Consider the following 17201-nt stretch of genomic DNA (forward strand, 5'->3'; position numbering starts at 1 on the left):
GTTTGGTGAGTAAGATAGGTAGCCTAGCTGAGCTGTGGAACATGGACACACGGATAGACCAACTGGCCAAGACGTGAAAGAAGTCAGAAAAGAGGATGTAAAAGTACCTCAAGTTTGCTTTTTCAAGAGTCCTCATCCTCTCGCATCATCAAGTCAAGTATCTCACCGAATAAGAAGCAGAATACAAAAAAAATAATAAACTCAAACTACATTCAAACATCGCCAACAAGGTTTAACCCTCTATACTCGTATACCTATGTCTAGGTTAGGTTTAGGCTCTGGAAGAAAATTCTCAAAATACAAAATATACAGATCTGTGAGTTTTCAAGTATGTTTGGCTGCTGCTGATGTTAACTTTTAGCCTTCATGATGAACGACATAAAACATAGGTATGAGATCTAAAGGGGATAGGAAGTAAGGAAGGTAAGATTACTTTAAACTGAAATCAGAAGTTCATAACCATGACCAATCTAGAGTTGAAGAGTTTTAAAAAAATAAATCAAAACGAATCGGCATCAAATCAGAACTCTACGCTCGCTCTTGTGCTGATGACTTGACATTTTATTCTTAGAAGATGTCGAGTGATATGCTATGATTTTTTGAGTAGCATAACATAGAAAAAAATATAAAGTTTCATGCTTCTTTTTTCCTCCGCCACGAAGCCGGTTGACTAAGATCCCGCGCTAGAATATTGTCTTGTCTTGCTTGAAGGGAAGTTTTAGTTCTGAATGAATGAAGGCGTGGGATAGAGTAGACGAAATCACCAGTTAGTGTAATTTTCATTTTAAATTACGATGACACTAATTCATGATGGAAGATAGTTTTTTTTGTTTTGTTTAGGTGAGCAAACTCTATCTTGTATCCGATGAAGAACAAGAGATTTGAAGCATACAAAGCACTAGGGAAGTGACTAAATTAGCTAAATTAACTTTGACATTTTGATATTTTTTGACGAATAAATGACTTAAAACACTGCGCTTCTTTCTCCATTCTTGTTTAATGTTAGTGTTAGGCTAAAATAAAATTAATAATACATCGACTCTTAAATTATCCGTAAATATTTTTGTTAGGTATAGAATTAAAATGACCTTTGCAAGAAGTTCAGTGGAAATAACGCACAAAACATCAAAAGATCATATTATAACTTGCAATTATTAAAAAGACTTTTAGAATACTATGTGATATTTTGACACTTCCAATTGACAGTTTGATTATATTAAAAAATACTGAGTTTTTGATTTTCTTTCAGATTCATTGACGTTTATTTTCAATACTAATGTGATGGTTATTAAACAGTCTCAGAATTTTCTTAGGCAGGGAGTTGTTGAAAAATGTAATCCTAAAAATTCTATGACCGGAGTTCGTGTAAGAATATTTTTAACATTTTTTTTACACTTGTGTTCAATAATTTTCAATTTACACATTTTTGCTTCATCCTTATGCCTTATTTTAACTCAAGTGATTTAAGGAAATACATTTTAGACGACAGATTAAATCACCCTAAAAAAATTAATTTGAAAACCGACTTGAATATATAAACTGGCCAATTTCTGTCAGCTGTAATTTTTACGATTGTCAACACAAAATTGCGTCAGGTTGAAATTTTGTGTTTGCTTCCGAGAACAGAAATGACAAAGACAGTTAGCTGTCTTTTTTTAAGAATTTAAGAATAAAAAAATAAAAATGACAGTATCGCCTTTCTTCTGTCAAAACTGATAAAAACTGAATTTGAATGCGATTCGGTCTAAATCTTGAAATAAGTGTGACAGTTGGTTTGCTTATGTCAAAATTTGCCTCAACTGAATCTGGATTCAGTCCTGTCAATATCAAAAATTTGTAGTTTCGATTTCAAGAATTTGAATTCGATTCGGTCTAAATCTTGGTTTGGATATAACAGTTGGTTTTCTTATGTCAAAATATGCGTCAGCTGAATCTGGATTTTTTTTTTCACGGGTACAGCCTCTTGCGAGAAATTGACACATTCTTCAAGAGTAATTCTTGTCATGAAAAGTGCTTTCTCAAATTTGCCGTTCGAATTCGGCTTAAGACTGTAGGTCCTTCCATCCCTTACAACATTATACTCGCACACAGGAATGGTTGAGACCTGTCAGTAACTGGGCCCTAGTTCTCAAACGGACTGTTACGCCACCCAATTTATTGAATGTTTTCAATCTGGATTCAGTCCTGTTAACATCAATCATTTTTTAGAATGAGATATTTGTATAAATGGAATGGAATCATGTATAAATTTGGACTTGTTTTCTCTTACCATCTGAAATGATTAACAGTTGAATGACAGTTGCCTTTTTTCTGTCAATGTGTATGATTGAAATGAGATTTTCGGATCTAATTTAAGGTTTAGAATGTCAATGTTGTTTTAAGTTATCTAAGTTCATATAAATAGAGTTGAGTTTGCTTGAATGAAATACAAATTGAATCCAAATTCAAATAAATTAAAATAATAATTGATAACGCTTAATTTGAGATGAAAGTTGATGATTTTAAGCATACGTTTACACTGAAACGAAAAATGTCTGTTTAATTTTTAACTTCCATTCTCTTTGAATTCTTTTATTTTGCACTATCTTGACTGCAATCGGATTCAACTCGATCTGTAAATCCAATCATGTAAACTAGGTTTTGTTATCACTGTTCTTTTAAAATTATCCATGTTGGTTTAAAAACTCCCAAATTGACATTTTTAACTCTACGTTGGAGTTTTTAGTTCTTTATACAATTTATCAACAAGTCTTTTTTTAATAATACTGAAAAACCATAGAGAGCTTCTCCTAATGCTTAACTGTACCCTTGTTTCTTATAAAGATACTGTAGCTAAATGAAACCTGTCAAAGTCTTGAAAATTCAACAAAATTACAGTTTAACCTTTTTAAACGCCAAGAGCGATCCAATTTATTCGACAATCGCTTTCATGGCGAAACATAAATATTTTCTTCTCTTCCACTTGACTTGAATGCCACCTTCAAAAGTCAAACAGGATCACATTTTGTTTCTTAATTGTTTGTTTGTTTAAAACTTCTCGCTTCCCTGCCACAGGAAAGGTACAAAAAAAAACACAGATAAATTAAAAAAGTCTTTAAATGCAATCCAGCAAAAAAGATCCCCACGTGTATCTTTTTTTGTTTTTTGCTGACAAAAGGGTCCAATTAATTTACGGGTATATCTACCATCAACATACTAAGATACACTTTTGCCCCCTCAATTTAAAACTTAAGGTGACACAAAACATCTCACATTGGAATGATTGGGACTGGTGAGCTGACGACGCGCCCGCCCTCTCGCTGTCTCATCCAAAACCAAAACCCAAACTTAAGTCAAACCAACCATCGTGGAACGGTCCTGAGACATCGAGAAAATGAGCTGGTTACATTTCACATATCGTATAGTATATATATATTGTTGTCTTTTTTTTAAAGGTACGAGTTAAGTCAGTTTTAGTCTCAGTGTTGCGTGTGGGCGGTCATCTTTAATTTAAATGACATTTCACCATACCATCACCCGACATAATTAGTGGGATTTTAAAGTATGTGACTTTAATTGTATCTGACGACGGCACAGGTTTCACTTTGGTTCAACTTTATTTATTTTCTTGTTTTTGTATCTCTGTCAGTCTCATGAGAAAATGTTTTCAAAATTGCACAATTCCAACAAAAATGCATGCCTAATGAATTTTGATCTGGAAAAGTAAATTTCATTCAATTTCCATCGATGACTGTCGATCAATTGACATTATGGGCTAGAAAAATACCTTTAATTCGTTTGATTTAAAATTTAAAATACAAATAATTTGACTTGGCCTAAAGTCATGAAAATTTATATTATTTTGGTCTAGAACGAATACAAAATCAAGAAAAAAAATAAATATAAGTCTTTGAAAGGTTTATGTCAATCAAATAAAAGAAAAATCTGATTTAATTGGACAATGAATGTAACGGCAATTTGATATGGATTGAATTAGATAAATATATAGGACTGGTTTTATATTTGTATTCATATATAAATACATAAATGCCTGCACTGCGCATTGCACAAAATGACATTTTGAATAATTTTTGTGTAAAATTAGTTTCTAACTGGGATTTGATTAGCATTCATTAATTTTACAACTGTCATTCAAAAGTTTATAAGACTAAAAAAATGTTATACATATCCCGCATGACCATTTTAAAGATGAATAGAAGCAATTTAGTATTTGTTCGTAATATGAAAATTCTATATTTTAAATTTTGATTAAGTCTGAAACACATTAAATATTCATAGAGAATAATCAGCATATGATAAATGTGTACGCAGCTTTAAATGTCACTTAGATTGATTTTTTTTCAATTTGAATGAAAAAACAAATTGATCTAGCTTTGTATTCAAATCAAAACAGATTGTATTCTTTGACAGATTCCGATCCTTAATTAAGGTTTTGGTTAAATTTGTTTACCTTAAAAAGAGACCGTACTTGGACATAAACTAAGCAATACTTTCGTACTAGAAAAAACTCAACTCTATTCCTGATGAATTTGGATTCAATTTATAAAGACGTTGACTTTAAAAGCCCAACTGTCATTTCTAAACCGGACTGAGAAATCTCTTTTAATTCAGGTTCAGTTTATAGAAATTTTGACTAAATCAATTTAAATTTCTTCTATTATTAATTTATACCGAAAAATTCGATTTTATGAAACAAACTTCACACAGGATTGAATTCGGATTGAACTTAGTCCAAATTTGACAGAAGAAAACCAACTTTCATCCTAATTCTGGTTGAATCTGGGTTCAGTTTTTAAATTATCTTGGTAAAAGAAAACTTAATGCTATCTCCATTCCTTAAATATTCTATTTTTTAAATTCGATAGAGAATTATCATTGAAATCGAGCACTGGTTCAATTAAGATTCAGGTAAAATATTTGGACTAAGGAATGCCAACTGCCATCTAATTTTTTTTTATTTGTCCCACTAGAATGATTTTAATCCATTCAACTGAAACCCATGCAAATCGAAACAAGAAAATTTAATTGAAACCAAACATAAGTACAATTGAATCCTAATTCAATTTCGTTTTGAGTTTCCACGTAGAAAAATAAGCACGGCTTTGCATGTCATTTTCGACTTCCATTTGCATCTAAGTATAATCGAATTTTGAAATACTTTGAATAAAACGAATGTTGACATAATGTCCCAACCCAATGTGAAACCGAATACCTCAACTCCCAAAAGAAAGAATACCTCTCTGTTGCACATCGCACCACTACATGGCAGTGGCATCGCGGCATACCATTTTCCACCTTCTCACCTAACGAGCTCACATATGTCTTTGATGTACCAAAAAATTAATGTAATTCAAATTATTTCCAATTGAAATAGACACCAAAACCAACAAAAATTATGCAACCCAAAATACTAGACTTCCAAATTCGGAAGCATCAAAAAACTCCACCCAAGTTAACGCCATAGGCATTTAAAATATAAAAAAACGTGAAATGTCAACAGTCGCGACACAAAACTTTATGTCCAAATGCGTGGATTCTTCTTAAACCGAAACGCCATGCCACTGCCACTCCATCTTCTTATAAGCTATACCACTTGGTAAAGGTGCATGCGCCATCCATGGCAAAACAACCCACACGCATTCATTGAAATTTGATAAAGTGAAACCCATCATCATCCTGGATCTCCATATACTCAAAGTGTATTCGAAAACTGAAAACAAATCGAAAGACCACATGAATATTTCGTAATCGCAATGTGAATGGACTCTAACCTCTCGGTTTTGTGCGAGTGGAGAGACTATTTTTGGTTAATGCTTTATCGCTTCGAAGTCATCCGAAGACCAGTAGTGTCTGGCCTGATGGTCTGGTCAAGCCTTCACTAACATACAAAGAGTGGAATATTCAAAATGGGTGCGAATTGTGGCTTCTCTCTACAAACTATCAAACTAGCAGCTACCAATATTTTTGCCTGCTTGTCTACATTTGGTAAGAAGCCATTAACAACTTCAATGTCAAAGTATGCAAACAGGGGATTTATGGCAATTTGGCACGTAGTTTGAATAGAATTTAGTGTCAAAGAGCCTTAAGGACTTCTATTTATTTTATAGACAGTTTTCCTTGTTTTCATTTCACGTTGTAGATTATGTAAATTTTTTAAAAAGTCTGATCACCCTCAGCCGCTTCGCCAACCACGCCACCTGTCATCCTGGTGATGGTAATTCTCATTACTATGCCAAAGTGATACTCTGTGGATGTCTTTGACATCCTTCGTTTCTATTCTATAAGTCGTCAAAGATCCAAATGACAATCCAACCACAAACTTCTATCAAACAAAAGAACAACGTTTGATTTTCATTTTTCTGTATAATTTCTGCACAAACAACAGAAACATTTTTCTAACTCTTGAGTCTTGAACGTCTTGTGTGAGCACCCGGGGTAAATTTGAACTCAGGAGAATTACTAACTATACCTTTTCTATTGCATTATTAGATGAATGGACAATTGTAATGTTGATGTTTTGTTTTAAAAGTACTGGACAAAAAAACTACAATCCTGAAACTTTGGAGGCTCTTGTTTACGGTTTTCGGTTCATTTAAGACCCAGGGATTCCTTCAAGAGTGTTGTTTCCTCTCTTTTTGAACAACAACATGGCGAATCACAAAATTGTCTATCAACAATTCGTCTCTGTCTCTAGCTCAACGTCCGTCCGTCCGTATTGTATTTGTACGTTACGTTCTATTGTCTTTTGGTCGTCTAACTCAATGACGATCGATGAGACGATGATCAGGAGGCATTGTTGTGTTTTTGTTCCGTTTGAATGGTTTATGTTTGTCGGGAGAAGGAACAACATTCATTCATTTTTCAAATTGAATTGTTTCTTTCTCCCTTGTTAGGATTGAGATTATAAGGTACCTTAATACAGGGTGTTTTGGTGGAAGTTTTGTTCAACAAGTGACTTGAAAGTTAAATCTTTGCATTGTGAAAGTTTAGGTTGAACTGTAAACAAGTGTTCTTTTTTTCAGAAGAATAATTCATGTGATAAAAATATTGAAATTATGTACTGGTTACAGATAACTAAAATTCAATTACTATGCAATCGAAATAATATTATACTCGACTTATATTTCAATTTAGAAATGTAAGCACACATCATGCCATACCCGTGGCATAATGTTTAGTGCGTTGGATAAATTTTCTAATGAATACAAAAATAAATAAAATTGAATTGAAGTTAAAATAAATCTTAGGGCCGAAAGGCATTAGTATTAAGTATTGTTGTTTAACTTAGAGTGTCTGTATTTGACCATTAAGTTTTATGGATAATTAGGCTAGTTTTATAAATTTTTGTCTAGCTTTAAGATAGGTTTAAGATTGAATTAATAAAAATGAATTTAAAAAAAAAGTGCGTTGGACTGTCATGCAAAAGATCTTGGGTTCCATCCCTGCCTCTGCCACCTAAAGTTTTTTTCACTCCAAGACTAATTCTTGTGAAAAAGCGTTTTCTCAAATAAGCCGTTCGGATTCGGTATAATAACTGTAGGTCCCCTCTATCCCTGCAATTACGCGCGCACAGGAATAGTTGAAAGTTGTAAGTCACTAATCCCTGGTTATCTACGGACTGTTGTGCAACCTAATTTATCTGAGCACACATTATATGTGTCATTAGTCAATATTTATGCAAGTTTTACCGTTTTATGTACTCATTACATTTTAATGTACTCATCACAGACAAATGAAGCTAATACGTATAGCCGCAATTTAAATATTTTGTCAGCAATATTCTCTTATGGCTACAGTGTTGGTAACTTAGATAAGTAATCAGTACAGATTTAATTGTTAAATCATTCTAGATTTGCACTGCAGTGATTTCCTTGCTATAACTCACTTTTAATGAAAATTATGATTTATTTCGGATCTAGTTCTCGAAATTAATTGATCGGTGTGAACAGGAACGAATGCTGAGTGTATAAAAATATGTTTTTGATAATTCTGTGATGGTTACATAAATCTTAGTTTTTCTTAGTAAAGTACGTTTTAATTTAATAGAACTTTAGTTAAATATAAATGGTTGATTTTTTTATGATCTGAAACACATACATCCAGAGAATAGTTTTGTAGCGAGTAGGGAGGGGAAAGGGGGAATGCATTAACTCCCAAAAATGATTGTTTTCATTACATTCTTCTTTTTCATGGTTATTCCGCAATCGATAATACGTTTAGATTACAATTTAGAGCTTACACAACTTGTATATAAATACAAGTCTCTATTGAGATTGATTTGGAGGTATTGAGACAGCCTTAATCGGAACATGGCCAAGAAAGAAAAATGAAAGGTTTAAAAAGGGGCATTTGCTAAAATTCTCGAGTAAAAATTAAAATACATTTTTCTTAAGCTGGAAAATGGAAAATGAGCAGAGTAAGCTATAGGTAGGTAGAAATGTCGATCTCAAGGCAACCTAGCCTGAGATCCAATTAGCGCTGTAGTGCGCCGTTTTGATACCAAAAATTCGTTTGACCTTTGATTGAAAGGGATAGATTGATAGAGAAGCTTCATAGCGATTATGTTAGAGCCATTTTGTTGCAGTGAGAAAAAAGATTAGGTCTCTAATATATTCCTAAGATAGCTCATCGAGTTCTTGAAAGAATGCTTTTCCAAAGAATTTCATTCTGGTGTTTGTAAAAGCAGGACATTTGCAGAGGAAATGGATTATGGTTTCACTTTCTCTTTGGTCGCACTACAACTACGGCAAAAGGTGTTGTAAGAGATACGCAACTTCTCTGCATGAACTCCTATAGGCCAATGTCCGGTACAAACCGCAACAATTCTGGCTATGTCTTGCCTTGGCCTGCATAGCAGATCGTTTGTATGGGTTTTGTAATAGGTGGGCCATATCTTCCTAGATATAATGCAGTTGGTTAAATTGCTCCACCTTTAGTTTGATTCAGTTTGGTAGATAGAAAAGATTTTACTCTTCATAGCAACAAGAGGAATGTTAACCATTTCCGCAAGTGAGCTATGAAGGGCCGATCCTTGCCTGGCTAGCTCGTCAGCCCGTTCATTTCCCACGATACCACTAATCACTATGGCCTGGAACCCAGATCAGGGTGACCCGAGGTTAATATTCAGGTTCGCAAGCTCATCGCGACATTGCTGGACCAATTTAGATGAGGATATGGCCGAGTTAATGGCTTTGACAGCTGCCTGACTGTCTGTAAAGATAGCCACATTTCGGTTTTGGTTTGGGTTTTGTTTAAGTATCTTACATGCCTCCCTTATTGTCAGCAGTTCAGCCTGAAAAACGCTAGCAAAGTCAGGAAGCCTAAAGGATTTGGCTACATTTAGGGACTCAGAAAAGATTCCAGAACCAACTCCGCACTCCATCTTTGAGACGTCAGACGACACGATATCATCCTCCCAATCTTCTCTCGATGTTAAAATAACCTTAAAACCCTTACTAAGGTTTAAAGTAGGAATGCAGTACTCAGTGTCTACCGAGATAATATCTGATTGAATTAATTTCGTAGTGTTGCTGTGACCGTAAGGTTTTGACAACCAGCTATTTGATTCCTTCAGCCTAATAAAGGTCAATAAGTCGCTAAGTTGTAAGATTTTGTCACGCTGATTTTAAGTTTTGATGGTTTACTTCAATTCTTAAAAAATCATACTGTCTATTATTACGAACAGAAAAAGTTAAGCAAACTTATTTAAATTCACATTTATTTATCAATCAATCAATTCATTTATGGAATTGACAATTAAATTTAAATGTAAACAAATTTGAAATTAATCTGTCAACTGTCAGTTTATCTATCCGTTTAACAAGTTAAGAACACTCGCGTCGACGTAGACCAACACAATGTTATTGACAGACGATATGACAAAGCTACCTTAAGTTCGACAGCTTATTAAACCGCTGACTCATTCTCTAATAGAAGCCAAGAACACCCTTTGCTTACGCTGAGTCCATGAAATGACAGTGGTTGCGCTGCGGTGTGGTGGCGGTGTGAAGTTGGCATGGAAAAAATTGTTATGTTTGTTTCCAAAGGATCATTTCACATTTTGATGTCCGAATTTTCTGCTATTGCTGTTTCTGTTTCTGTTCTGTTACCCTTACCACCATCAATCGATTGCGTTACGTCTCTGACTCTGGCCTGGCGATACCTGATGATGTGAATAAAGTTACGTACTTACGTACATACATATAAAACATGTTACACATGGTGTGCCATAGCAATTGACGCAATTACAGAAATATTTTAATTGGCTTCAATTTTTTGTATGTGTCTTAATTTTTTGTTGTTGTTTTTTGTTGTTGAAATTGTTGTATTATCCCATACCCATCATGTGCACCAAACACCAAACACCAATGCGAGGAAAGACATTGCCAAGAAGTGTGTAATTGCCTGTGACTTGCAGCAGACATTTTGATTTAATTGTGTCAAAAAGGCCACCATCCACTTAGAGATTGAAGTAGCACCATAGTGTTGTACGCCGCCGCCACCACCATGCGTCGCTTCAGTCAAAGCCACCATGGACAACCATCAGGTTACCATAAGCAGCTATCAAAGAGTATAGTTAACAATTCAACCAACTTTGGGTGGTCATATGAAACTTTATACAGAAAAAATACCTAAAAAAGACTTACCCACTGAGCGACTAATTGGTGGTTGTCGCCACTATAAACTGATGCTTATTATAACACGATCAACTTTTAATTCATCCTATAACCTAAAGTCGATAAGTTGAATGTCCTTACATTTCTAAAATACCACCTGTTAACATTTTCGCCTTTTTAGGGTGAAAGTTTTTTTTGTTTTTCTTCAGTCTCTCAATTTCAGATGTCCAAAAGCAACGCGGTACACTCACTCACTCACCTGTAATGAAAAAGAAATATAATAAAAGTTATTAATGCAATTTAATTGATTTATAAATTGAATTTATTGAGGAACATTTTTATAATTTGATTTGTGGCTTTTAATTGGATATAGTCGCGCTAAATGTGAATTATACGGGTGCCCAAACTACCTATTCGAATACCATGCGAATGTAAGGCTTGTTCAATTTATATTCGTATCTTATTATTACGAACGCGAACGAGTTCTTTTTGTCTTTTGGTCTTTGCGCGAGAAGCAGCGAACAACAAGAAACCAGAGAGACCGTTTATTATGGCCGATACTGTGTCCAAAAAGATATGAGCCGCTATAAGTTGTAACAACATGCATACCTTTTACACACGTAACTCCATGTTGATTCCGCTCAATAAGCTTTAAGCCGAATTCTATGGCAGTTAGAGTTAAGAGACCGTTTTGTCCGTCGTTCGTCGTCCGCTGCTTCCGTCAATGCGATGCGATGGTTTTGTATTTCGATTTTCAACTTCAGGAAAAAAAATAGTTAAGGAAGAAAAGTCGTGCTCGTGAGAGAGCGCAAAAGATATTGGATTATTTTTTGGTCGGCTTGGATTTAGATTTGACTACAACTGCATCACACAAAAATGAATCGAATATCGTTTTGTATTGAATTTTGTGTAAGTTTTTTTAAAGCCTTTTGCCAGAGATGTCATAATCGATTTAGAAAGTAGTAAAGGTAGCTACTCATATAATGTATATCAAAAAATGTGTGCACACTTTTTAGGCTTTTATTTTCAAAACTCCTTTGCGGTCTTCTCTAAAAACCTATTGCAGAAGTGTATGGTTTCTAGCGAGAGGGGGACATTTAGTGAAGATTTTTCGAGGATGATTGTGTCGTGTTTAGTGGCGACATTAGTGACATTCGGTTCGTGTGCGACACATGATATAGCACTTTCACATTTTTCGCTTATTGATTGGTTTTGAGATTATTGCTGCTGCTGCTGCTGCAGAGCTGTCTTTTGCTGCAACTAAAAAACGGGACGCGACGAATTGATTGGATTCATATCAAAACAAAATGCATGACTTATAAGACTACAAGTTAGCTCCTAAACTGGGATGTTGAATGATGATGGGGGAAAATATGTTTGTATTCAAACTCGTAATAATAATTAGCACGAAAAAAGGAAAAGAAGTTATATGGATTTTTGCTTGAGATTGAATGCGACAATTTTAATGGATTGCTGAGGCATCATGTGTCGTGTAATATGTTAAGATATACTCGGTTCGTATGTAGAAAGAGGATTTGATTATGTTATGCATCGAAAAATAAATAGTGTGAGCTCGACTTGTATCCTATTTGTTTGATGGTTAACTCATGCAAAATATTTTGAATTTTCAAAAAAAAAGACATTTTCCGGGAACTTTCTTTAAAGAGTGTTTGTCGTTGAGTGATTAATTTATGTTTTCCAATAAATGTCTTTTAAAAAGAAGAAATTAAGGCTAAGCTAAAGATAACACAGACCGCCAATGAAAATTGATTAGACTTTCAGATTATAGTGTCAAAGTGAAGCTTATCGAGTTTACAGTAGGTGCTTGTTTAAAAGATAAAAGTGTAACATTTAGTTTCAATCAATATTAGTGTTGACTTGTGTCAAAAAAATTGATTAATTTTCAGTTGATATGTGTTTATGCTATAGCCCTGGAGATAGTAGTCACGGCAGTCTTAAGATATACCGATAGTAGTTTAGTCAGGCTTTCACTTATATATAATTAGTAGATGAAAAAGTCTAAGATCCATAAAACGCCATCCGTGGAATGAAGACAAGTAACTTGATTCGATAAAATCGTTGGCTAAAACCTTCTTAAAATGTATGACAACATATTTAAAAACAATATCAACAGTTTTCAACACGTTTAGAAAAAAGCTACCGCCATCTTTTGGACCATGATAAATAAATTGTGGCGCAACAGTCCGTTGAGAACTACGCCTTTGTGATTTTGCGACTCTCAGCCATTCCTGCGTGCGAGTGCTGTTGTGAGGGAAACAATTCAGCAGAAACAAAGCACCATCGTTAGTAAAATTACTCCATACTTGTTGTGGCCCTTGGAGCATTAGAATAATAACACACAAAGGCCCTTAGCCAACAATTAACTCTTTGATGAAAATAATGGTCATTGAAAATTTAGTTCGTAGTTTAAGTGTGCGTTCACAATAAAAGTTCAAAACTGTCAAAACGTGATTGAAAAAAAACCTTTTATTGAGTTATTATTCATTATTCCCAAATTAAACAGAATAATGATTTTTTAAAAATACTTTTTTTATAAATACATAAACAAAATCAAGCAGTCTATGAAATTTTTTGACAGTCTTTCAATCAAATCTTCTATACAAAATTTTAAGTCAAATTGCATGTCTTTAAGGAAAATTCAAAAAAATCGTGAAGAAAAATATTCTGCTAAGAACTGTTAAATTAGAAGTCGATGCGGCACTTTAATTTCCTTACAGAAATCTTATAAAAGTAAGTACAAAAGCAACAAACCCCTAATAGCTCATTTCTTGAGAATTCTTGAATTTACAGTCACGTCTTGATGCAATTGGAAAGAAGCATATACGTTGAAGAACCAGACTTGAATTGTATCAGGCCATCTTTGCTTAGAAAATGCGAAAGGGCTTGCCGAAATTCACTAGTTAATTATTGTAGACCATTAACTTATTCAGAATGCGTTGAATTCATTCAAAAACCAATTAAATTAAGTAGAGCTATGGATGTTCAAATTGATGATCCTAAGCGAAAAACAAAAAAAAAAGAGAAACCACCAGAAGAAACCAAGCCTAAAAAAGTAGAAAAACCGAAGAAGATCACAAAAGAAAAGCCTAAACAAGAAAAACAACAACAAGTTCCACAGCTACCAAAAGAAAAAGTTTCCAACAATTCGTGTAGAAAAAGACCCTCCGAACAATATCTTTCTTGTTGTTCATCATGCTGTCGACATTGTTGTGCAGAAAACGAAAAAGAAAATGAAAATGAAAAAGGAGAAGAAGAAGAAGAAGAAGAAGAAAAAGAAAAAGAAAAAGAGAAAGAGAAAGAAGAAGAAGAAGAAGAAGTAGAAGAAGAATGTGCTCGTTTTGCTTCATCTTTTTCCTGTAAAAATGACAAGGGGGATAAAACATCATCGCTTAATCGAGAAGATGAAGATCCTTGTGAAGATCTCTTTGATTTGATTCGAGAATCATTCGAAGAAGTTGTTAAAGTTGAGCAGAATTCTTCCATCTTTGCAAACTTCTTCTAAATTTTTCTTCATTTTCTTAGAAAGCTTTTACGGATGTATTTGTGAGATATTTTGCATGCTGTATTGACAAGATAAATAAACTTTCTTGTCAAGTTGGACATTCTGAACATGTCTTGAAGAAATTCCATCAGGATTTGAAATTCCGTGAGTTCTTGAAATGATTCAACAGTCTAAAATTTTTTTGAAATAATATTTTGACTACAGGAATATCATATTATGATCGTCGCAGTACTGAAAAAATGCAAACTCTTTGTGAAATGATAAAAAAAAATAAACAAGAAAGAAAAAATGAACAGTGCAAGTCAAAATGTAAGACCTATTGTGGTAGGCAGAATGAATCTAGTTCAAGTGATAATAATTTGTTGAACAGACGTCAAACTGTGACACATTTAAATGCATGTAATTCTAAATGCCCTAATGTCTTTGGATGTTCTAAGAACCAGAATCAAAAATGTGGTCAGAAGAGAGAAAATGCAAGGTGTAGAAATCCATCAAGTCAGCATCAAAAATGTGGTCCGAAGAGGGAAAAAGCAAGGTGTAAAAATCATTCAGCTGAAAGTTCCAATCAATCTATGCCAAGTGGTGATGAAGTTTTAATCGAAGAATGTGATTTCACAGAACAGGAATCAAGAAACAGCCAAAAGCCAAAAAAACAAGAAAACAAGCCAAAAGTTCGTCAAAGATAACAAATTGAATACATTTTAAGCCATGAAAGTAACAGAGGTTCAAAAAAATATAAACAAGGATAAACTTGAAGATATGAGTCAAATTGAAGGCACAGTTTTACACAAGATTGGTGACACTTAAGTGCCCCGTGCTAGATGGTAATGGCCACTTAAGTATCAGTTCAATCTTAGCTGGTAAAATTGTGTTTATAAATTTGTTTTGAGAACTAGTTAAGAACTTTTGTAATTGTTCGAAGAACCTTTATCGTAAGGAAAAAAGTCAAGGTTGGGCCAAAAGGGTCTTCTACACATCAAGCAATATCGTTCTGGAACAGAACAGTACTAATTTGAAGTTTCATTTAATTGGAGATTTAAAGAAATTCTTTGGTGACTTTCGGTTTGAACTAGGGTGTTATTTGATGACTTTTGGGCCTCAATTCGACAACTTTCAATTGATCAATGATAAATTTAAAAATATGGCGTTTTTAAACTTCGATTGTAAACATTGCTTCATTGATTTTTATAAATATTCTTGATATTTTAAATATAGTCTTATCAACAATACATTGTTATCCATTTTTCGGTTTTATGATTTTTTGAATGTTGACATTAGATATGTGTGAAACACCACATCATTTAAATCTCCGGGTATCGATTCTTTTGAGGTAATTTTCGAACACCTTTTGATACATATTGGGCGGTATCTCAGAAATAAATTAACGACTGATAGTTTTTAAGTGCGCAAGAGTTAAAGGCTTATCTGCATAAACACGCTCTTTCGAGCAGCGACGAGAAATTACACTGCCAGGAAAAGTCTCTTGCAATAAAGCCATATTCGCTCGAGTTATTAAGCATGTGGCATCGTCTTGTTAAAAGCACATATTCTCCAAGTCGAATTCTTCAATATCAGCAAGAATAAGCCGGTTAACATGTGACCATTACAATCTGAATTTACGGTAACAGTCGTCCCATCGTCGTCGTTTTTGAAGAAGTAAGGTCCAATCACTCCTCCGGACCGAACATATTAAACTGAGACAACAAAAATGAACAATTTATGTTATAGTTGAGCACATCGTAAGCAAAGAGAACTGAATATAATTTTATTCGAGATACTAAAGGTTTTAAGTCAATTATAGCACATCTGGTCTCATAAGGCAACATATTTGAATAATTATAAAGCTTTCGTAAAGCATATTTTATAAATCTCCTCTGAACCTTTTCAATCCTTAAAATACTTCATTGTTTAAAGGGATTCCATATGATGCAACAATATTCACTTAAAGGTCTTACAAGGGACAAAAAAAAGTTTTTAAAGTATAAGGTTCTTCAAATGTTTTGGAAGTTCTTGAAATAGATCCCAAATTGCAGGTTGCTTTTGAAATAACATTATCATATTTGAGAATAAAAATTCATATTCAAGTCAAAAATCACACCAAAGTGATTCGTTAACCTCATCATGAACTGATTCACAATTTTGTAATCAAAACATATCATATCCTTTATTTTAGAAAACGTTACAATACTACACTATCTTACATTCAAATTTACCTTGTCGTACACTGGACAAATTTTGTATTTCATTGGAAAGAACATCACCAGTTTTAACAAATTGTCTTTGTCCAACCAAATAGCTTCTGATCCATTTTAGAAGATTTATCAAGCGCCTTGAAAAAATCGGTGTAGATTGCATCCACTTGAGTACAATTTTCTAAACAACCAAGACAGTTATTTGTAAAAATTTCTTAATTTGTTGCAGTAGACCTACCACTCATAAAAACATGCTGATGCAGGGAAATATGGTTTGAACTAAACTACAAAGTTTTATTTTAACAATTGCTTCAAATAATTTCGGGATCAGCTGAAGCTAAGCAATAGGTCTACAATTTTCCAAAGATGCCTTAGATCCACATTTATGCAAAGGAGTTATCAGAGGAAAGCAAAGTGGGGTTTTAAGATTATATTTAGAAAATTTCAAAACCAATGGTGGAATATTGTCCAGTGCGGCAGAGAAACTGATATCAAGCGACGATAAAGCATTTAATACATCAACTGTCGATAAAGAAAGGTCAACATTAGTGTTAGAATTGAAACTAAGTGTTTAATTATAATCTAAACCAAAATCAGAAAAGTTCGATTGGAAAAATAAAGCAAAGTTATTACAAATATCTTCTAAGTTTTCAGAAAAAAACCATTTATTTTCATTTAGATAGTATTTATAAATGAACAAAAACACTTCGAAATAGTTTTTATTTTCAACTCAAGAGACCAAATACATTTTTTTTTAAGAATTTGTACTCTTTCCTAGATCTTTAAAATTGTTTCGAAATCTTAATCTTTTTGCAAAGCTTAGTTATGAAATTTTTTAACCAAGACAAACTTTTACTAAACAAAATTGGT

At 33.6% G+C, this 17201-nt stretch overlaps 2 protein-coding genes across 2 annotated transcripts in view; one reads left to right on the plus strand and one right to left on the minus strand.

Moving 5' to 3' along the window:
• LOC129952828 (protein dachsous) overlaps positions 1-17201 on the minus strand; it is a 232028-nt gene that overhangs the window by 86724 nt on the left and 128103 nt on the right. The gene's annotated exons all lie outside the window — the stretch shown is intronic.
• Positions 13153-15368, plus strand: LOC129952829 (myb-like protein X). Its single transcript, XM_056065680.1, has 4 exons — positions 13153-13367; positions 13428-14100; positions 14160-14283; positions 14344-15368. Exons 2-4 carry the CDS (start codon positions 13438-13440, stop codon positions 14823-14825), a joined length of 1269 nt encoding a protein of 422 aa, XP_055921655.1. The 5' UTR covers positions 13153-13367; positions 13428-13437; the 3' UTR covers positions 14826-15368.

The sequence above is a fragment of the Eupeodes corollae genome, chromosome 3 (assembly GCF_945859685.1).
Source record: "Eupeodes corollae chromosome 3, idEupCoro1.1, whole genome shotgun sequence".
Lineage (NCBI taxonomy): Eukaryota > Metazoa > Arthropoda > Insecta > Diptera > Syrphidae > Eupeodes > Eupeodes corollae.